The 23,958-nt window shown below is 40.7% G+C and overlaps 1 protein-coding gene across 1 annotated transcript; it reads left to right on the top strand.

Annotated features, from left to right (window-relative positions):
* Positions 1 to 1,924: 1,924 nt before the first annotated feature.
* On the top strand, positions 1,925 to 22,421 carry LOC137183988 (zinc finger protein PLAGL2-like). The gene is made up of 2 exons (XM_067591254.1): positions 1,925 to 3,483; positions 14,620 to 22,421. Exon 2 carries the CDS (start codon positions 15,065 to 15,067, stop codon positions 16,358 to 16,360), a length of 1,296 nt encoding a protein of 431 aa, XP_067447355.1. The 5' UTR covers positions 1,925 to 3,483; positions 14,620 to 15,064; the 3' UTR covers positions 16,361 to 22,421.
* Positions 22,422 to 23,958: the final 1,537 nt, after the last annotated feature.

The raw sequence follows: 23,958 nt of genomic DNA, 5'->3' as shown, positions 1-23,958 counted from the left end.
AGCGAATTGAAAAGCCCCCCATGTGGTGTCTTGAACCATATTTGCTGCTTGAACCAAAGTTTGCAAAACTGGGTTTTAAACCTCTTAACTGTGTGGTTCTCTATTCAAGGCCAATTGGTGTAGGCTAAAGGTGCCAGGTTAGGAAGAGGTCTGTTGCATGCAAGGCCTAGTTACTGGACGTAACATGTGTTAAGCATGCTAACATTAACCTAGCGGTGTGGCTATGCTATAACCTGACTATGAACAACAAGGACATCACAACAATAGTTCAATGAATAACCTTAACCAAATCAATACAGGTACAGTACAGTGATTAAGTTAAACATTCTTGCTTAGCCGTGCTATGCTTCACTGTGTTTCTAGGCTATGCACAGTTGTTACTAGTCCATGAAAAAAGAGATGCTTTGTGGTGTTCTACTTCTTAGCTGGTGAATCCGTGGAAGAGACAGGCTGAGAAGGGTTTGCCTCCAAAGCTGAAAGATGCAGGCATTGCTGGGGAGACAGCACTCCAGTCGTGCAGGTCAGAGGGCCCAGGTCATGCCTCTGTGTAGCGTTAGTGGCAAGCTAACTCTGTTTCGTGGCTCCTGTACTTGTTAAATCAGCCAGCAGACTTGAGAGGTAGCTGCTGGCACTAAATAACTTCAGTTTCTGTGTCTTAGGCAGGCTCTCGTGTCTTCTGCTTTAAAGAAAAGAGTTCTGTGTGTGTCTGCTGTGAGAAGGCCACACAAGAGAGCAGAGAGCTGCTCCAGCAGAGGGCTGTGAGGAGAAAGAGGAGCTGAGAGCTGCTCCTTCAGCAGCTGGAGGTAAAAAGAGGCAGAGAGGAAGGGGTTCTCTGGTTTTGTTAAGGTGGTTCCATGGGTGGAGTTTCACACCTTAGATACGAACAACCAAAGGCTCGGGTTTCTTACAGTCTTGAAACAAGTGGTCAGCTAGTGAGATCCAACATCTGGTTTTGATTTAATTTCTATTCTAATTGCTGACTTGAAGACGAAAACGGGAAAAGCACACACATTTCTGTTTTTTTTAATTCATACGAAAAACGTATTTATTAGTATTAACGCTTTGTCCATTTGTTTATTCTGTTATCAAACAAGCTGAACACAGCTTTGGACGGAGAGGACACGGACCGCTGTGGATGTGTAATGTGGGTTTAATTGTTTGAGTTTGTGACTGGTGCGTCGCTTGCTGCCGCAAGGAATTGTGGGATGGGATTATCTCCTTTCCTTTCGTAAAGGATGGTCAAGTGTACCCTATGCTAAAGGAGATTAGAAAGGAAGCATTGGAGCACCTTTCCTTAGCAGTTAGAGAATTCAACCAGCTCTTATCATGGCTGCCACATAGATACTTCCGGGTCATTTCACTCAGTTAGGAGCCTTCTAAAGCAAAAAAGACTATTCGACCACAACCCTAGTCTCTTATTTCTGCTCCGAGGGGCGAGCATGGATGTATAATAAGAGCTGGATAGGGTGCCGCCACTCAGCTTTGCAGCCAGTTTTTCGCAGTGGTCACTCACGGTATTGTAACTAAAAATCTCCCTGCGGCCCAAACAGCATTTTCCCCATAGACCACCACTGTAAAAGAGACGTCTGTAAAACTGTTGACAGGACACCTCAAACTTCAAACAAGGTCAATTATGACTCTTTCTATTATGAACTTTTGATCCATGGAGGTTTTATATTTGTAAAACTTTCCTTGAGCCGAGAAAAGCGATTTAAATATCTGTGACGTCACCACAATGTAAAGTCTATGGGCCGAGCAGGAACTCGTGGGCGGGGCCAGTGGGGGAAACACTACTGCACACAACGCGGAAGCAAACCTGGAAGCTAGAAACTTTTTTTGGCGAACGCGCCAGTCGAGCAATTCCTATAGGACTGATTAGGCCCCTTTTTTAGTCCAGTAGCCTGCTCTTATAATACATCCATGGGAGTGAGGATCAAGGAGCGAGGAAACATGAGAGCAGCCTTCAGGAAGTCTTTTACTGGCCGACACGCCTCCTTATTGGATATCAGTTACTGATTGGACGCTGCAGCTGATCTGACTGATCTGATACATCACTGAAGTGGAGACAGATTATATTAAATTTAAGTGTATCACCCACAAGTTTTATGCTTACTTGTTTTCTGATTCATCATATAGTTAAAAATCTGTTAATTGTCAGTCTCATCAACAAAAGACCCATAAACAACTGTCTTCATTTATTAGAAAGATTTTTCTTTTCATGATGTTATTTCCTCCATTAAACTGTTTTCTTTGCTGACAGACAGACTCTTCCTGTTGATGAATTCTATCCATAATAACAGTTAAACAAATTTATATTTTACATCATTTATCGTAATTTCCATCCGGTCACATGTGAGGCTGAAAATTCCTGAGCGTCGGGTTTCATAATTTCCACTTTCCCAGAAACATTTGGCCAAATACATATTTTCCAGTGTACAGAAGACACCCTGATCATATTCTGGGTTACTGAATTATGAATTCACTATCAGGATTATCCAAAAATACAGTTGCAAATAATCAATAAATAGTATAAACGCATTCCGCGAGTAAAAATGGTTCCTGTGCGTCTGAGTAGGACACAGTATAAATGCAGTATGCAGGTTTTTATTTAGGTGTTTGTTAAACAGGTAACAGGCTGCAGAGAGAAAACAGCTACTCTAGCGGTGATAACTGTGCACCTTTATTAGTATTAGCACAGTGCACATGGGCACAGACACAAACTTGATCAGAAGTTTCTACAACCGTTAAAGCCGACTGACAACTGATCCAGCTGTGATCAACTGACGCCGTCATCAGAAACGGACGTCGCCTCATGTGACGCTTCAGAGGAAAGGACGTCTCATGTCTCTAAAAACAAATTTCCTAGTTTCCTCTCTCCTTGCTTGGTTTTCTTGCGTCTCTCCATGCATTCACGGTGAGAGGGACTAAGATGCAAGTGAGGGAAACGTGAACGCAATTTAAGAGGCTTGGGATGTACCCATAGACTTTACATTGTGATGACGTCAGGGTTTTTAAAGACGCTTTTCTCGGATCGAGGAAAGTTTTACAAATATAAAACCTCCATGGATCAGAAATTCATAATAGAAAGAGTCATAATTGGCCGTGTTTCCAGTTCGAGGTGTCCTGTCAACAGTTTTACAGACGTCTCTTTTACAATGGTGGTCTATGGGGAAAATGCTTGTTGGGCCGCAGGGCGATCTTTCGCTGTAATACCGCGAATGGCCACTGGGAAAATTGGCTGCAAGGCTGAGCGGCGGAGCCCTATCCAGCTCTTGTAATACATCCATGGGAGCCACCAGCTTGTTCCTTCTGAAGTTCCTCTGAGCCTGGGGTGTGACGTCATTCTCCCATAATGCATGGCTTCCAGCGCGGCGCCCAGCAGTCCAGGCCCGGACTGTCATAAACATCTTTAAAACTTGTCCCAAAATGTCGAGATGGAGACAGAATGGAGGCGGGACGGAGAACTGGACAGAGGCACAGTCGGTAAGTAGCGTTGTATCCGTGTCTTTTGACTCAAGCAGGACTTTTTAACCCTGGTCGGTGAAATATAGAGGAGTTAGCTCCCGCAAGACAAACTCCGGTACAACTTAGTGAACCGCTCATCTTTTGTTTTTTAACCAGCATGCTGCCTCGGCTAGCTCTTTAACTTCATCCACAGCCACACTAACATCAGTCGGCGGATTCCGTCGATATAAAACCCAGCGTAATAAACTCCTAAATCTTCAAGCATTGACCATAATTTCACCTCCGCCGCCGACTTTCGTGAGCTCAGCAAAGCTAGCAGTCAAATGTAGCCCCGGTCTGTTAATGTCCCTCTCACCAGTCTCTACCAGTTCAGACTTCTTTTTGATTTCAGTCAAGCTCTCATCAGCCTGGGTGGAGGGTTTCCCTCACTTCATTGGGTTCCAACAACATAAACATTTTTGTCGTTGGCTTGACATATTGGAGCAGCAAAAAAACAGAAAAAATGTGGGAATTCAACCTTCATAGTAGCTCCATGCTGAGGACCCACAAGATGGCAGTACCACCTCCCATCACCTTACTCTTGTTGCAAAGTCATCATTTAGTCCTCTTATTACGATATTCACTGCTTGTCCCTATTATATAATTACATGGAGAACATCTAACAGTGCAAAAAATGTTTAAAGTCTAATTTACAACAGAGGACTAGACCATTGTAAAGGAAAAGTAGTGAAGGTATTTGCAGTAGCTACTGATAGTAAATGTACTCATTCTAAGGCATGGTCCCGTTCAGAATGTTAAATGATTGATGTAAGTAGTGGTTCAGGTCATTGCAGGCCTAAATAGTTTATGTACACTCATGAGTAGCTCCAAATCACACGTTTGTGACAATAGACAGTACTTTATAACACCAAATGAACTGGTACAGTTGTCTGATACTGTTGTTACAAGTGCAACACTGCCAACTCAAAGGTAGTTCGGTTGTAGGGCCAGTCTGGTGATATTATGTTCTTCTTCATGTAAATAAATTCCATGTACAGAGTCAAGCCAACAATGGATTGATCCTATTAAGTTTTGTGTGTGCATCCAAAGCCTGATATATCATGAACTGTCTGATGGGCCAAAGACAAATTTCCACTTTTGTGGACAATAAAGTGTAATTTTATTCATTTCTGTTCTTACTCATCTGTGCCATAGAGCTCAATTGTTGTCCAAACTAATGCACCATATGTGGATTAATATGCTGGTTAAAATGTACAATTTCCCTCTAAGTAATCTTTCTTAAAAACTAGTGACCAGCTTTTTACCCAGTAAAGCCCAAATATAGAAAAAAAGAGCATTTTTTTCACCTTTCAGATGTTGTAGGAGGCCTCCGATGCAGAAATTAACAGGTTTTCATTTTTTTATGTTTTAGTAAGTTTTTAGGGAAATGTTGTAATATTGCAATGTCGGGCCAGTTGGGAGCAGAATTTCTGTATTTGTACTCACATTCTCTGAACAAATATACAGAAAAATTAAGGGTTAATTTGCAGGGTTGACTTATTTAGCCCTATAACAGTATATATCATGAATAATAATCACACAGCAGTCATTTTTTTATGAAGTCATTTATTAATTAAAAAAACAGAATAAAATTGTATTTACAAAACTGAATTTTGTCTCTATCCCAGTGTTCAGCCATGTTCATTTGCAATGATGGTCCCAAAGACCGTTCAATGACAGAGTGCACAGTAAACTCAGCAGCCACACATTTCTCTTTTTTGCGTCTTCAGGTTAGGCTAACCCATTGTTGCTAACTTTGGAGATAACTCCCTTCCCTTTTCCAGCACTTGGGGAAACAACAGACGTGACTTTTTAGTGTAGTCTGTACTGTACATTTACTGCCAGACGGACAACTTACTACTAACCTTTTCCTCTGCTCCGTTCGCATCCATTCCTGCTGCTCGCTATTTCCCACTCGCTACCCAAACACACACACAATGCCGTATTCCTTAATGGAGCTACCAATAGTTTCCCAGGCAACAACACAGAGGTTGACTTAAGTACCGAACATTGCTGCACAAACGCTTGATTTCTGAATGAATGGATATTTGGCGTTCATTTTGGCATTAAAACATATTTTGTGGCCTGGCAGGGGGCCTTGTAGTGATAATTATAGGAGAAACACTGATTCAGTAAATGTTCAGTAAATGCTCAGTAAACGTTGAGTACAGTTAGACCCAGCAGTCTCCATTAGGTTGGGTGAGTTCAAAGTTGTGAAAACAATGGGAGTGTTTTGAATACACCCCCGTTTTCACAGGTAATTTGTTATTCTGTTCCTCCCACTGCAGGAAATAATGGATTAATCCTGGAAAGCTACTGATGTAGCACTTTTCTCCTTATGAAAGTAACATGGAGATTATTCGACCAATGAGAATTTAGTCGGACGAGAACATGTCGACCAACTAATTGACCAGTCGACCAGCAGACTATAGCCCTAGTATTAATAATGCGCATAAGTATTATATAGTGTGTGTGTGTGTGTATATATATATATATATTAATAGATAGGGTGGTGGACCAAGTGTTCAGGATAAAGAGCTAAGTATTTTCCAGGCTAAATAATATCAATGCAAATTAATCCTAATCCTATTTACACATTACACTAAATTCACACAATACTATCTGACTAGCCTATTATGCTCTCTACTTATCATACCTAAAGGAGTACTTGCATCCCCACATCAGGACCATTCTCACCTGTCCCCGAACAATGCAACAACCATACCCCAAAACATTCAGAATCTGTTCCTAACTAATGCAACAGGTAACTATTTGGGCAAACAAACAAAGCCCAGAAAAAGCCCAGGATCAGTTAAATGTATTTTTTTTAACTGATAAGATACAGATACAGTTTCTGATACAGATAGTTTCAAATACTGCAACCAGAAACCGTTTATTCATTTGTTTAATTCTTGTCTAAACTCAAAATGTTAACAAGAGAAAACAAATTTAAAACTTATTGTGAGTCATCAAAGACATTATATTTCTCTTGGTATTTTTTTTTCCATATGTGAAAATGTGAAAAGTGCAATGCCCACATGTAATGTGTAAGATGCACATGCTATTTTGACTACCAACCTCACCCAGCGTTGTAGAATGGCAACATAGACATAACAAGCTCAAAATCAAATTTGGTGAACGTATTCCAGAATAGCTAAGTATCCTCAAAAAAATATTTAAGGAATTTTACTCACTTCTCTCTTGACAAATCCAGTCCAATAAAACAAGAAGATGAGGTTGACAGAAAGTTTGCAGGTAGAGTGAGTTCATGGCCAAAAACATTTACTATCCAATAGCATCGCAAGGATAAACAATAGGACCCACTGACTATGTAAACGTGGTCTTTAAAAAAAAAAAAAAAATTACAGATTTTTTTAGTTTTAGTAATTGTTGTAATTTTGCAACTGTGGGCCTTACAAGGAAATTACTGAGCCATTTTAAAAAAAAAAAAAAAAAAAAAAAAAAAAGAGAGAGAGAGAGAAGCTAAATATTTGTCAGGCGTTCTTAAAGATTAACATCTTAAGTAGGAACCAATGGGGTTGGGGCTGACAGCCACAGAAAGGATAGTGAAGTTAGATGGTACTGCAAGAAGAAAACAACTAAATTCAGTCAGTAGCAACAGGAAAATAAGCTGTTTGGCATTGGCAGAGAAGATCTGGCAAATTTTTCATGGGCGCAACCCACATCCTCAGCTCTGCTGCTCATCCCACAAATGCATGTTCATTACAAATGTGGCACCATTTAAAAGGGAAATAAACAGGCTTTCCAATGGTATAAGATTTATTGCCAAGAAGCATTGTTACAACAAAGAAATAATCTACCAAATACAAATTTCCTTACTTTTTGTGCTAAGTTTAGTCCTATATGCACTGTTACTGTGCATATTCCAGATGGAGAAAGTAAAGGAATTCAAAGAAATAAGTTTTGATCACTGAACAAAAAAGTCCAAAAACTAGAAAAATTAGATAAACATGTGGTGCTATAGATGGTAAATGGACTGAGTGGGATGTGTGGAATACATACAGTATGGTTTGCTAACACTTGTTGACGGTTGTTAAAACTGAATTCTCTATTCTCTACTAGTCCTCTACTATTCTCTATGAGGACTGAAAATAAAAGGCTATTTTTCTTCACACCATTAGTATTACATGGGCTTAATGTTCCTTTTATGAATATATCGACATATAGACCGTTTGGTAGGTTGAAATAAAAAAGTGAACTAGAAACTGTTTTTGAGTCTGAACCTAATTAATGTTAAGCTGTGCATGTCAGTCATGTCAGACTTTTAATGATGAGCATAGTTGACAACGTTGCATGCTAGACTTGAGCGATTTAGCAATCTGATCAACGATTGATGTTCCCTAAATGGTTAAAGCAATTTTTAAGCCTTTAAACAATAACTAATTTAAATTAGTTATAATAATTTTACAAATAATTCACTCAATTTTTATACTTTTTAATTATTAGAACTAAAATGATTTATAAGAATCTCTAAAATCTGCGACTTACTGTGCATTTAGAGGAGATGTTTTTGGTGGAGCAGCATGTCTGCTTGTGGTAAAGATCCATGTTAATCAGCATGAGTGATTCATTTTAAACCCTTAATTTTAAGCAATCAATTTGCTTTACCATGGATCTTGTACGCATCTCTGTTCTCCATACGCCTCACCAAAACTTTGCTGTTATGGTATTGTCGCACCAAGCGCAGATGCACAGACTACATTTTAAAGGGGAGCCTGGAAGAGACCACTCCCGTCAGGATAGAAATGTTTCATTATAGGATAAAGGTGACGACTCAGAACAACTTTATTGATTTGCAGTGACCCTTCCTTCTAAGGGGACAAGTGCACTGAAACCATGCTAACAAAATGCCCCCCAAAGCATAACAGAGCCACCAGATCCCCTCAATAGGGGTCAAGCATTCAGACCTGGACCAGTTTTTCCTTAAATTTGTCACCCGTCTGTATGTTGTTGTTGTTGTTGTTGTTGTTGTTGTTGTTCTTCTTCTTCTTCTTCTTCTTCTTCTTCTTCTTCTTCTTCTTCTTCTTCTTCTTCTTCTTCTTCTTCTTCTTCTTCTTCTTCTTCTTCTTCTTCTTCTTCTTCTTCTTCTTCTTCTTCTTCTTCTTCTTCTTCTTCTTCTTCTTCTTCTTCTTCTTCTTCTTCTTCTTCTTCTTCTTCTTCTTCTTCTTCTTCTTCTTCTTCTTCTTCTTCTTCTTCTTCTTCTTCTTCTTCTTCTTCTTCTTCTTCTTCTTAACAGTATTAATTATTATAAATGGAATAAAAATATTTTAACAGAAGAAATGTGTTTATTAACCCATAAACAGTTCATAATCAAATTCAAGTAAAAATAAATAATTTTATTACTCAAATTTATAACTCAAAAACACACTTAAATGGACAACAACATGATTAAATCGAGAGGTTGGTGCTTAAATCAAACAGTTTTATCTGTTATCATAAGTTTTATTTTACCATATTTGAAAACAGTCACATTTCTCTGCTCAAGAGATTTAATGTAATTTTTTGTTAGGGGTAAAAAAGCTAAGCATTTTTTTTTGTGGTGTGTTTTATGTGAAAGAAATACTGTTAAATTACTGAAAAAAAAATACAACCTGGTTGATGTTAAATCATTTTAGGTGACTGATTCAGGTTAGCCTGCTGGAGAAGCTGTTAGCCTGTTAGCCCTATAAAGCCTGTTAAACAGATTCTAGCAAAATATATCCATTGAAATGAAACTGAAAACATACTCCTCATCTAGTGATTAGTGATGGTGTTGGATTTTAGGGACTTACTGTATGTGTGGCTAACTTCATGATGCCTTCAAAACCTATTACACAGAATTTACCAAACATTTTTTCAGTACTTTTTAAAGCCTTTCTGCTCAGAATTCTCATTGACAAACACATAATCACTATATACAACAAGCTCGTTTTTACCAGCATATTTGCTGACTACTGTTTCAGTTCAATTCAAAGGGCTTTATTAGCATGAAGGTTTCAAGAACAATATTAAGAAGAACCGTGAAGTACAATTTGTTCAAATATTTTGACAGTGCACATTAACAGTAATATGAACATTAACACAACATTAAGATTGATATAAAATATATCCTCTGTGTGTGTATGTGTGCATGTTGATTAAGAGTTTATGTTTAGGGAAGGATGAAGGGCTACAGTAGCCGTATTAAAACGAATCCCCAGTTAACAGTAATATTATGCATCATATGGAGGAACATAGTAATTCACCAAGTAACCATCTCCCCAATTACATTTCAACAGATCACATCACACTGTGTGTGTGGGTGTGTACATGTGCATGTAAATGCATGTGTGTGCTGTGTGTGCAGGGTGCAAATTAACTTTTTTATCCACTGGCCAAATGGCTAGTGAATGTTCAAATTTTACCAGCCATTCAATAGATTGTTTTTTTGGCTAGTGAGTAAAGCAAGTCTGCCAGCCACTTGCATATTTTACCAGCATATGGCCCTGTTTACACCTGGTACTAACAGGTGTCTCGGGTGATCCCATCACAAGTGGACAGCTCTAAATACAGGTGTAAATGCACCCAAGACGCATTGTGCAGTGCAATAGCACTTTACAGGTGCTAGGGGTGCTCGAAAACACATGAAAGTTTGCACATCCATCAGAACTGGCATGACTTGACAAATTAGGCTATATGGTTCTTGAGCTGAGATGTTGCAACATGGCTCAATAGTGCCGCATACAATATTTCAGAATGAAGGCCCCGACTTTTAAATGTAAAGTAAATCAACAAAATTTGGTAAGCACATGTCCAGATGCACAAAAAAGCCTTTTACCCCAAGTCCAACAGGAAGTTAGCCATTTTGAATTTACTTTTACTGCAATTGTAGCCAAGAGGCAACCTCTGGGGCTGTAAAATGAAGCCAATGTGGAAGTGCCAAAAACTGCAGTTCCTTGAACGGCCACTTGAGGCTGGCTCCAAAAGGGAGTCAATCCCCATAGACCCCCATGTTAAAATGCCCAACTTTACAGCAGAAATAAACATGTTTACAACCTGGTACAAAACACGGTTTTGGTCTCTATAGCTAATTTACCCATTCATGACAACTGCACCGGGGGTGAATTTTTTTTTATAACTCACCCATTTAAATTTTATTAAGCCGTAAAGTTCTGCATAATGAAGGACATGGCTGCTTTGAGTGACAGGTCTGCCAGCCGCTAGGTGGCTTGCTTCAGCCATTCGGCCCGCCTCTTTGCCCATTTTTGATTGGCTGGGAGTTAGGCAGCGTCACTCACTGCCAAGATGGCAACAGCCGGAGTGGCTTACTCTCAGCTTCAAAACCGCTCTTCAGAAACCAACGGGTGACGTCACAGTAACAACGTCCATATTTTTATACAGTTTGATTGTAGCGCAGTTTTTTGCAATATATAGGCATAGTATTTTAACAAACTCCTTCTAGAGATTTAACCCGACCAACTTCACATTTGGTCAGTGTCATTTAAAGACCTTTACGATGAAAAATTATCAAAATCTAGAGTTTTCATTATGTGCAGTTGCTGTGGCGTTGCGGCAAACTTCAATGTTTCGCCACACTTGATATATAGCAATATGAAGTATAATTAGTGTTGTCTAGCAGCACACAGGAAGTGATATTTAACTTGTTTGTGCAGCGTAGAGAGATTTGAACTGACCAACTTCAAATTCGGTAGGTGCCATCTTAAGAGCTTTGTGATGAAAAGTTATCAAAATCATGAGTTTTCGGGTAACGCCCTTGACGTGGCTGCTGGTCAACTTGCATGTCTCGCCATGAAACAGGGAATTGTTGTAACTCCACTAGACTTTGTCCAATCTGGCCCAAATGTCATATGCTTGATAAAAGTCCAGGCCTGAACACATCTACATATCAATATTGACATAGTGATAGTGCCACCAACTGACAATAGGAAGTCAGCAGACATTTCGTAACAAAGTTGCTTTGATTTTCATGAAATTTGGTGGGTTAATTTCTCTCTTCATTCTACCCAGAAATAATTTTTTGGGAATTTTTTGCCAGACAAGAAGCCACTTTGCCATTTTGGATTTCATACATAATTTTTCATTATATTAACAAATGTTTGAGACCTTTTTGGATGCGCAAAAACTCGTGAGAATTTGCAAGTATGTTTGCAGTAATATTTAGATTTCATATCACAACGGGCTTGGGCGTGACACCTTGGCTCTATAGTGCCCCCTAATTACTTTTAGCATTTTTGAGGTGCTAGGAGTGCTCGAAAACTCACGAAAGTTTGCACATCCATCAGGACTGGCATGACTTGACAAATGATATGGGTCTTGGGAATGGGTGTGGCAAAATGTTTCGAGGGTGCCCCCCACAAAATTTCAAATTAAAAGAACCCACCCCTTAAATTTGACGTAGATAAACGAAATTTGGTAGGTTCATGTATCATGTCCAGATGCACAAAAAAGCCTCTTGGGGCTGTACCCTAAGTCCAACAGGAAGTCAGCCATTTTGAATTTACTTTGCAATTTTTTTTTGCAATTTTTGCCATTTGCAGGCATTGTGTTTATGAAGTGGGAAGTTGTAACTTGAATGTACATTGTCTAACCTGCACCAAATTTGTCATGCCTGATAAGATTCCCGGCCTGTACACATCTATATGTCAAAATTGAGTCATAGTCATAGCACCACCTACTGACAAGAGGAAGTCAGCCTTTTAGGACAATCATCATCCAAATGCAGCAGCCACACATTTCTCTGTTCTGTATTTCTCTGTTTAGCATTGTTGTTGCTAACTTCGGGGCTATCCCCTTCACTTTTCCAGCAGTTAAGGAATCTTACTGCATACTGTCTGTACCATGGCTGCAGCACAGACAGTACAGCCACACACACTGTACATAAAACATGTAGTTGGTGTGAAAGTTCTTCAGTGTGAGTGTAGGAGACACAAAGCTTGCAATTTGTAATACCTTCAAGTCTAGAATAAGCCGTGGACGAACTGCCTACAATATGCAGGGTAATCTCCTGACTATTTTATCAAACTTAATAGCCTACCAACGCTCATGTAATTTCTCTCTCTAAACTTTTCCAACTTCAACATGAATTGGCTGCAAAATTATCATACATCCTCTGTTAATATATCACATTCACTAATCTGTCAACAGTAGCCTAATCCTGTCGTCAAATGAATAATCAAAGCTACAATAGCACATCTCGAGCATTCTACCTACCTATTATAAAAGTTGATGGTGGCGTGTTGTTGGCTTGAAATTCCATTGAGAGTTTTCTTCCACCGTTACACTAATAGAAGTGTGGAGTAGGTCCGACATTGCACAGTCCATTATTGATAATTTGGTTGAAAATATGCCTACTGATAAAAGCTGCTAACAGTAATTATCTTCTCAGGTGGAAAAATTTCCCAGTTTGAAGAAATAAAAACCTTGTAGCCTGCATATTAACAGAACATAGGCTATAGTTTTGGAAATATTAACCGAATATAATAAATGTCCTCACAGGCCACGGATCCTATCGCCCTCTGATCATAGTTAGTTTAATCTCAGCAGACATATCTGCCAAAATGGAAATGTCCAACCATTAAAAATATTAATCCCTGACCAAGTAAATCGGCTGTAATGTATCCTGGTTTTTCCATCACTGTTATGTTAGGGTGGCAAGAAATGAGTGTAGAAGTGAGAGCTCAGGACCATACACGTCTTGTGTTTCACTTTGTAACCTTTATTTAACACAAAACTCCATTACATAGTACCATCTGTATCTGTCCACTAGGTGGCAGTGATGTACCTTAACAGCTCAGATGACACTTCATTCCCCTCTCTGTGTACTGTACTGTATAGTCAAATTACTGTCTTTACGAAGATGTTTGTTTTACTTAACACTATTATATTTTATTTCCATTCCTTTTAGTTAGATTATCAGTCTTTTATAATAGTACTTGTACTATTACCGTGTTTCAACTTAAACAAACAATATCTTATATTCAACAGAAAAATACTTTTTTTCCGATTCAGCTGAATAGTATTTTAACTCAACTTATTATGAACTACATTCAGCTAAAGTAGTAACCATTATCAAAGTCCTTCAGGTACCTCGGAAGATGGCCAAGCAATTTACAGCCTTGTTGACAATACAGTAGCTAGTCAACAGGCAAACGGAGCAGAGAGGAATGCTTGGATTTCACCTGTCAGGTGCTTCCAGAGTGCGCACTAAAACGCCAAAGCCACTGAGCACTGACAAGTCTGCGGTCACATTTAGTCATCTTGACAGTGAGAAATAGAAATTCTCACACATTGCAGTGAAGGCATCAAAGGGCAAATTTCATTGCAAGGATATTAGGCATAGCCTTCAGTGCCCTTGATGTGCTGCAAGAACCTTAAAGATCGTCTGCTTTTGTTTTGTGGCCTCTCCATCCATTTCTGTGGCACATAGTGGATGCACAGGCAATGTTGTGTGAGCTCAGTGTCTGCCTGTGCATCATCTACTTCCTAACTTTCATCTTGTCTTGAATTAACTACTGGAGGAGAGCGATTCCATTTTCTGATATGCATATTTACTGTTGCATATTTAGATAAATAGCCTAAAACTACATGGATGCAGTCAGTCAACCAGTCAGGTTGTTGCATAACCTGTCTTAACTATACTCTTATTATTTGGGTTGTATTATCTAGCCAGGGATGTAAAGACGACATTTTATAGAAATAAAAGTTCACTGTGTGTGTGTGTGTGTGTGTGTGGCAAGCATTAAGCTGGGGGTGCACAATGCACCACTCCATGCCGACACAGATTTTCTTGCCCCGACCTGCTTCTACTGCTAAAAACACCGTCAATGAAAGCTTCCAGGTCACTTTTTGATAACAAAGATAATTTAAAATTGCCCCAATCATTTTGCATCACCGTATGAAAATCCGTAATAAGGAAACAACTCAAAATTCTATTTTCAGGACCAAATTAAATGGAAAATGGCTCTATTTCTGTTTTTAAAACAGTGTTATAAACATTGATAATTTAAAAAAAAAAGCTGTTTTTCGTTTTCCGAGTTTTGTTTCAGAATAGGAAATCGTTTTAGATGAAGGAACATGGATTAAAAGTTTTGTTTGTTTTCTTTGTTTGCTTTCCAGGTGGATAAAGATGTTCCTGCCTCTCTGATTCAGCTGCTGTGACTGTGGCACTCAGGGCTGCTGAATACTAAAATAGACTGCAGGCTAACACAACAGCTCTTCTCAGGAAACACACAGACCCAGTGAGAGCTTCGAAAGCTCCTCATCACTGCAGCCCTTTTGGGGTTGCTATGGCAGCTGCTGTCACAGGAACCAACTGCTGGACACAGGCATGCCCGAGTGAGGCAGGACAGACCACTAGTCATTGCCGCAAGAGACAGTCAAACAGTCAACAAACAGCATTTAGCATTAACTCTAGCACTCTAAGTTAACTAGACAGCCAGAGATCAGTACGCTGATGGTCAGCTCTCTGGAGAATCCTCATGAGTCTTGTCTGTGTCTGCTCAGGCTCTTGGCCAGAGTCCCTGTGCAGCAGCAAAGCCAGCACTGTTCCTTCTGTTAGACCATGTACCACCAGCAGGACCATCTGAAGAGCCAGCTGCAGGAGAGCCACCCAGCTAACAGGCAGCTCTTTCACTGCCAGGAGTGTGGGAAGCAGTACAACACCCAGCTGGGTTATAGACGCCACCTGGTGGCAGCCCACAGCGCTGCAGCAGGCCTGCCCTGCACAGAGGGGGCCCCATCCCTGCTGGAGCACCTGGGTGGCCATATTGACAGGCCTCCACCATCAGAGGGCAACACTAACGCTGCTCTGCCCGTGAGAGAAAGGAAGTACTCATGTGAGCGATGTGACCGCCGTTTTTACACCCGTAAGGATGTACGGCGCCACGCCGTGGTGCACACTGGGCGCCGTGACTTCCTGTGCCCCCGCTGTGCACAACGCTTTGGCCGCAGAGACCACCTGACCCGTCACTTAAAGAAGAGTCACGCCCAGGAGTCAGGGTTGATGCCACCTGGTACACCCAGCACTCCCGTGGCTACACTCACCCCCCCCACCCAGTGCCCAGCGAAGGAGGAGCCTAACCCTGTGACCTCTGACATGGGCTCTGTCACCAAGGAGGCCATGGAGACTTTCTCCAGGGACATGTACAACTCATACCCAATGGCCAATCCTGTCCCCGGGATGGGTCATCCTCATGGCCTCATGCAGGGCTCCTTGTCCTCGAGCATGAATGTCGGTCACCACATGCCCCCCCCATCCTCTCACCTACACCACCATCACCTGCAGCCACCAGCAGCCCAGCAGCAGCAGTCCTACAGCAACATGTCCAGGTACCAGCACGGATCTACCTCATATCCTCGCGCCGACGTGGACAGTTTCCTGCTGGACCTGCAGAGCGCCCCCCCACCTCATCTGAGTGCAGTCAACTCTTCTACCTCTAATTCTGCCTCCCCTCAGAGGGAGGTGCTGGGTGAAGGGGTGGGTGCCAGCAGCGACCCCCACCTGCTGTCTAGGAGCCCCACTATCCCCTCAACCGAGCTGTCCTGCACCACTAACATGGACCTTGGGCCTCTGCTGGGCTTCTTGCCTTTCAGCCTGCCGGCCTACAGCCCTCACATGGGGATGGGAGGGTTAGTGATGAGCTATCCACCTACCACCACCTCCACCCCCTCTCCATCCTCTTCAACTGGGCTGTCCTCTCAGGCTCCAGGGCCTTTTACCTTCTTCCAGCCCCCCCAGGCTCATGTACCCCAGGGCCCTGGAGCCCATAACCACAGCCAGCTACCTCAGGCATACAGCAGTCCTGCTATGAGCACTTCCAGCTCCCTACCTCACTACTACCAGGCCTTTCAGCAGTAAGCAGCTCTGTCCCCTCAAAATTTGTTGCCTTCACACGTGCTCATGGATTTTTCATGAAAAGGGTCAAATATGTGAATGGCATCTTTTTATTACAAAACTTTTTTTTTTGTTGAACACAACAAGTCACCTCATCAGTATTACCTCATAATTTAAAAAGGAAGCTTGAACATTGGAGGAAATGTAGTTGATCTCACTACAACCAAAATGGAGTAGCCTATTATTTCTTTACCCGTTAACAACCATGGATGCACTTAACACACTCGTCACAGGTGCAGCACAATGCTAACGTCTTCCAGTTTTAGGTCATTAAGAGAAATTATGGAAAATACAGTGTTGGGAAAAAAATTGTATACAGTGATGTATCCTGTGTAAGACAGTGTCACCATCCTTACTGAGGATGACCTTTATATTTTGAGAGTATCAGAGCATTAACAGTCTTACAGATTGAGAACGGTTGGTTCAAGATTTACACACTATTGAGTGCATGGGGAAAAAGATAGACAATGCAAACTCAGCAGCAGTCTGTATTCTGCTGGTTAAATCACTAAAACATGCAGTAACCCATCCAGTCACCCCGCATTACACTAATTGATGTGTCCAAGTGCATCAGAAGACTTAAATCTAAAATAACCAAATGCTACCATCAACCACTATTGCAAGTGGTGTTCATTTCTATTGAATTCAGAATTAGGCCTCATAAAAAAATCAGTCTATTTTAAGTGTAAGTTCAGTAAGACTGCACTTACTAAAGTTTAGGAAGAGTACTGTAAACCCATACTTGTCATTCATGATTAGTTAAGTGAACAACCTGTCAGTCGAAAATGGTACACTGTTGAGGGGCTTGAACTTAAGAGCCTGAAAATTCTGATGTAACAGACCAGCTTCTCAAGTAAGAACTCTAAATTGGAAGCACTGCAAATTTTTAAGACGAATGATGTTATGATAGGTCACATCAGCATTGTGACACAAACTCAATGCTACACAGCTGCTTTCCCCCATTTTGTTGCTGTAATGTAGCGTCACTAGATTAAAATGCACTTAAGTTCCATTTTCAGCATCGCAGGCCTTAAAAGAATCAAGTCATGCCAAATCAAACCAAACCATGCTGCTCCACTGCTGTCTATGGGTATCTTTTTAAACCTGTTTTTAAGTGTTCTGTGGGCCAGAATGTTTGACACAATAGGCACTGTTAAGACACAGAAGTGTTGCTTAGAATACATTTTCTTGAACTCCATATACTGTATTATTGAAGATTTTGAGGCAGCACAGATCGCCTGTCAGATCCAACTGGCAACCAATGGATGAACCAATCTGATATTCCTGCCTACTTTTTAATCACTGCCAGTCAACTACTCATCTGTGGCTCCCCTCCTGCGATGCTCCGAGCATCCTCAGTCCATCATGCGTCTCTGTCTGAGCAGACCTTCAGAGAGCAGTGCAGTTGTTCTTTGTTGTAGAACTACTTCAATCTTAATCCGCTGTATTAAAAGGTCAAACTGAGAACTTTGAAATGTAAAGTTGCTGTCACAGCTAACCAGGTCACTGATCTCAGGGTTGCTGCCTGTCCCTTGAAATAGATAAAAACACCTATTTAAAAAAGAAAAGCCATCCCACAGAACCCAGACATGAAGTCACTCAGGTGTTCATAGTTTGTTTTGGGAATTATGTTGACTATGAATTCACCTGGTAGTAAGCATTCTCCCTAGTGATTTTTAAGTTGGGAAACAATTGTCAGGTTAGTGTTAAGTACCAAAAACATAATTCATTTTAAACATCCCCCCCAGTTAAGATATGAGTACCACCAACTAATCATTGATTAGTTGGTGGTACTCTGGTGGGCAGGTGATTAATTGATATGAAAACGGCTGGTTCAGGGTGTGTCTTCATCCATTTATGGTCATAAAGCATAACCATGTGTACGCACGGCTTTATAAACCTCACGAAAAGAATGCGTATGTCTACTGGCTTCGTACACACAGTTTAGTCATGAATCTACACAGAGTTTTATGCATCTGGCCCCTGATGTCTCCTACTTCACTGTAAAGTCCATTCTCAGTCTATGTGCTCTGGAGACTTCAAGTTTCTAAATCAAACTTGTGTAAATTGCATACTGGACCATGATTGGCTCCAAACTAGTTGTGATGTCAGAGATCATGCTCATAGGTACACATTTTAAACTGAGACTTAGGGTAAGCTCAGAGAAACTTTCCTCTTTCAGCAGATGAATGTGAACATAATGCACATTCATCATTCTGCACAGTGAAGAGAACAACACCACAATGAAGGAACAAGAAAAAAAGTATTTTCGAGTAGCAGGGACTTCAACAGTGAAATGTGTCTTCCATTAGTCAACGCAAACCCTGTAAAATATGATGTTGCAAGACTACTTCCTCACTCACTGCTGGACTGCTGCTCAGCAGCATGTGCTCAGTGCTGCTATCAGTGTCCATAAGATACATGGCAGTATTACTAATCTTTATTATCTTCAGGCCACCAATGGCAGATTTGACATGGTTTGCATTGATTTTAATAGAACACCTCTCTGTTAAGACCCTTTTTACATATGCAGTTTATCCCTGAAATGTTCAGGAACATTTCCTGCATGGGGTGATGTTTGAATGAGAGCAGGGATCAATATTTAGGGAAATCTGCCAATTTCCGTCAATTTCCCACCTCAAGACCTAGTAACATTTCAGGGTAAATGCTAGTACATCTGTGTTGTGAATGAAAGTAACATTGCAGGGACAAGCATGTAAAGGCTTACGTCTGTCTGATGAAAGATGCTTTCACGTAGAGTGAGCAAACCAATCACAAGACTCTGCTGATGAGTCATTTGAATCCCTGACTTGTTTACGTATGTTTATATCCGGCCTTGCCCCATCTTCTGTTGAGTTTTATGGCCGTTGGCACCCATAAGTTGCATTACTGCCATCTGCTGGACTGTCTCTTGCACCATCTATTCCAGCATTGCCATGTCATGTGTGAATAGTGAAAATCACAAGCAGTGCCTGAAAGGTTATCCCAGTAATTTACTGGGAACTATGTGTGAAAGAAGCTTTAGAATAACTCATGTTATTTGTTACCTTACACCTGCTTGAGCTTTTTATGCTCTCAAAGTCACTAAGAAAATTCCCTTGCACCCTCTGAGGTTCTTCATCATTCTTCCTAGAACAAATTTAGCCACTGAGTGACTGAATGTCCACGTTCCATGAGATGGCAATCCACAACTGTGACACATAGTATGATAGCTCTGAATCAGGGCTAGAGAAATATGTGAAATGTTAAAGGGTTGTGGCATGTAAAGCTAGGATTTGACAGTCCCTGTAGCAGCTTGAATGTTTCCACTGCTCACAGAAAATGTGGGTGGAAAGTTCACCACTAACCTCAGCCTGTGGGAAACAAAATGTTATCGTCATTTTCAAATCAAACTTCACCTGTATACTCATGCCTCATGACATAGGGAGGACCATAAAAGTGCTTTGCAATATCTGTCTACATTTGTGTGTCATTCAGCTGTCTCCATCTCCGAATTTTCCTAAGTAGAAGGGGGCAGCCCTAACTACATGAGGGGACCTGAGGCACTTTGGAACACAATTTTAATTTAGGCAATAGGAAGTCTCAGAGCCTGTTTTTTTTATTTTCAATCTGGACAACTGAAGTAAGTTTTGAGAAGAAGTTTTGATGTAGTGCAGCATCAGTTCTAGCATTTTCTCCCAGAGCACTTGTACCTATTTCCTACTTTTATTAATGTCACTGCTAGTATTGACAGCCCTCTCTCCAAGGCTGTGAAGTTGGAGCTCAAGAGTTTCTAATGCAATGGGGAATGAAAGGTGAACCCCCCCCCCCCCCCCCCCCCCCCACACACACACACACACACACACACACCTCCCTCCTTCTCTTGTCACGGCCCCCTCTTCACTTCCAAGGCCTGGTAAAGCAGTGGACAAGCAATTGGATTTTGCAGGTTCCCTTTTAACAGTCACACTGCAGCATGGCAAGAATAATGGATCCTAACTGGCAGCCTTCCAATAGTGGACGCCCCACTCATGAAGTCGGACAGTTGCAGTGGAGACGGAGGAGCCCTCCGGATGGATGTTGCAAGTGATTGATGTGATTTTGGAAAGAAGATATGTAGAGACAATGCTCTCTCTTCTGCCTTAATTCCACTGACTGTGTTGAAGGACTCATTAGCATTGTCACAAGCTTCCAAGTGTTGCACCAATGTCTTAAAATGCTACTGTTGTGCCTCCCTGAGTGTCTAATCTCCTGACTGGATTTAAGCACTTATGACATTTCTAAAAAAAAAGGATGAATTAGATCTGTACCTCAAACACGCAGAACCGTGGGTTTCTGTTTTTATTTGTATTTGCTTTTAGATATTTTGGCTCTTACTTGTGCCATTAGATTGAAACTATAAAGGTAGATTTTATGAATCTAAAGTCTTTATCTAGCGGCAGACATTGACATTATAATTCAAACTTTCTACCTCTACCTTGCCATATATCTTTCTGCAGAATCATTAGAAAATGTTTTAACCTGTAACAGTTAGGCAGTTTTACCACTGTTGAAGATGAGGGTGTGTTTAAAAATTCAACTTTGAAGGACTGGGTACACACTCAAGTCCTGGTGGTGTATTCCAGAGTCAAGCATTGTTCTCTATACTTGCCTTTAATGATATTTCTACTTATTTACTACCTCAGAGAAGAGACAGGAGACTGTCTATCTAACTGCAGAGAAAATGTCTGTAGAGTTTTATTTTTGTCAGAGCAAGCACATGTACTTTGTAGCTCCATAGTTTTTTACTGAGGTTAGCTCACAGCAGAATGATGTCTAACACAAGCACCACATTGCCTGTCAGTTCACACTGCATTTGTTCTGTTCTAATGTTGTCTGTGCCTCTTCATTCTGGAATGTGTACTCTGTTTATGAATTAATGTACAGACAATACTTGCAGTTCACCTAAAAGCAACACTTACTTTTCCAAATTGGTGTTCCTGCCCATTGATGCAAATGTGTCAAGAAAAAAAGCCAAACATCTGCTGGTTTCAGCTCCTCCAGTGTGAAGTTGCACTACTTTTCTGCTACAAATCTATTACACATCATGGTAAATTGAATATTTTTTGTTACCCTTGAAGCAGACAGATAAGGTATTTGAAGACCTTAGAGAGGGCTCTGGAAATGATGATATTCGTCATTCTTTTCTGACATTTTATAGACTGATCTTATGGAGTACTTGCAAAAATACTAGCATTTGGATTGTGGTAATTTGATCAGTTACAAATTTGGGAATATTCACCACTTAAGCAAAATATCTCAAATGATAAGGGTCCTCAAGGTGGGATCTGCGTTATGAGGAGACCTCATAATTTCCTTCCCAGGAAAATGGCAACATTGGTCTTTTGTAATTTTATCTGTTAACCAAATCAGAGAAGTAGATGTAATGTTAGTGGAAGGCACTGAGATGCTGAGAGAATTGTCATATAGTTTTGGAAGGCAGTGACAGTTATTTTGTCATTTAGTTTTGAGTTGTTAATTAGCTGTCTTGCCAAATTTACTAGTGTATATTCCTAAATACACTGTGTCTAACACAATTGCTACAAACACATGGAGGGCCCCTCATAAGGTCAATGCTTTTAAGGTACCCACAACTCCAGGACCTCAAGTCATATATGACCTTATTAGACTGTTTTATGTCAACTGGTGCTGCATAGCTAAGGACATGTTTAAAGACGTGACAGTCTGTCTGTACATCAACACTAAACACAAGTTTACACATTCCAGGCTGAACTGACGTAGTGAAGAGGTGCAGGGCAGAGCACACAGGGGAAACCAGACTTCATTTCACTGAATGATTGTTCAGTACTGTCATGTTGCCTGCATTGAGGTTGGCTCAGAGAACCACTACAATGCAGGCTTCATCACCATTAACTTAGATACATTTTGCATTAGGTGTTTGTATCATTACTTAATAGACTAGAAAACAGTGAGAAGAAAAGGAGTTGTAATTTTCTTATTGTTTGAACGTAAAGTAATACAAAGTAAATAAATCTTTAGATTTCCACTGTGTTCCTGTGTTTTTCCAGAATGGAATTGACAAGTGTGAAGGTGGTCGTTGGTGATGCTAATCCTATATGGTCTGTGTATCATCGGTTCATTTAATTATCGTGATTGGTGATTGTAAAGCGCCACTACACAGCACAAATATTTTGAGCAAATGTATCCACTCAAATCATAACTGAAAGCACAGAACTAGGATTGATCTAAGAACCCAATATCATCGATCCACTTTATTTTCGGATGCACATTATTTTATTTTTAAATGCTGCCCTTAATGAGAAAATAACATGTATTTACTATTACAGTACTTCCCAGCAAACAATTTCAGTTAGGGGAACATCCCGCAAACGGTACCTGCAGGGTTGCAGAATGTTCACTGGACCCCCACAGCGAACGTTCCCTGAGGGTTACTATGGAAAGTTTCTTAATGTTCATAGAACCCAAATCCAAACCTGAAATAGTTTGCTGGGTATCCATCAGTCTCTCAAAGGCAGTCAACGTGCATTTCTGTCTGTCTGTCTGCCCATGGTCCACCCTGCTGTGAACAGCAATGCTGCTACTACAACACTACTATCGAACACTGTAAATTATTTTACAAACCCTCAAAATATTCATATCCACATCCATTGTCATATCAGCTGTTGAAATACCAAAACATCACCACAGTTTTTTGTAAGTATTTAAAGTCATCAATTTCCCCACCGTCTAAAATTGTGAGTTCATTGATCTAGTGGATAATAGGCTAGTCAGAGTTAAGTTGTTGTAATGTGAAACTCACTGGACTTGAGGAGAAACATAGAACACCCTGCTGCATGTATATAGATTGATTGTATTGACAGGAGGTAAAGTGAGTGGCATATTTCCTCCTCAGCTATTGATGAACTAGCTGGTCTTTTACCTCCATTGATGTGGTTAGATGTGCTGACCTGCTGCAGTAAGCGTACTGTGTCATTTCTGGTTGCTGACTGTGTTTACTGATAGTGTTTTTGCTGCTCTTAACTCAGTTAATTCTGCTATATTCCTCATTACTGTGGATAAATATGCAACGACTATAGTGAAATTCACAGGTGCTGGTGTATAAATGAACCGCCCTTTTATTCCAAAAGTCATAAATAAAGCAAGAGAAGTACATTTTATAAAGCCCTGGAGGGCGGGAGTGGATGAACCCAGTTAAAGAGTACCCGCCCATACGGGACGCTCTAAGAAGTAAAGCGAACAAACTCGCAAGGAGGCAGGGATCATTTCATTGGTCAACACTAAACCTGACCTTCTATTGGTTGGGGGATCTTGACAGGGTTGTTGCACAAAAAATCCAAGAGCAGAGGAGAAATCTGAGAGCAGAAGTTCCACGAGCGCGCAGAAGCAGCCTGAGTGCGAGGAGAAGAGCTGAAGCTGGAGCGCAGGAAATCTGTGCAAGCAACATTATATTTGAGTGCAAGCACACCGTTTGAGCAGAAACAGCAAATATAAGCGCAAGCAGAGGCTATTTGAGTGTGAGGGCAGAGGTTTGAGGGACAAATTACAAAATTTGAACATGAAAT

This window comes from Thunnus thynnus, chromosome 6 (genome assembly GCF_963924715.1).
Source record: "Thunnus thynnus chromosome 6, fThuThy2.1, whole genome shotgun sequence".
Lineage (NCBI taxonomy): Eukaryota > Metazoa > Chordata > Actinopteri > Scombriformes > Scombridae > Thunnus > Thunnus thynnus.
The sequence above is the reverse complement of the archived record's forward strand: the minus strand, read 5'-3'. Positions and strand labels throughout refer to the sequence as shown.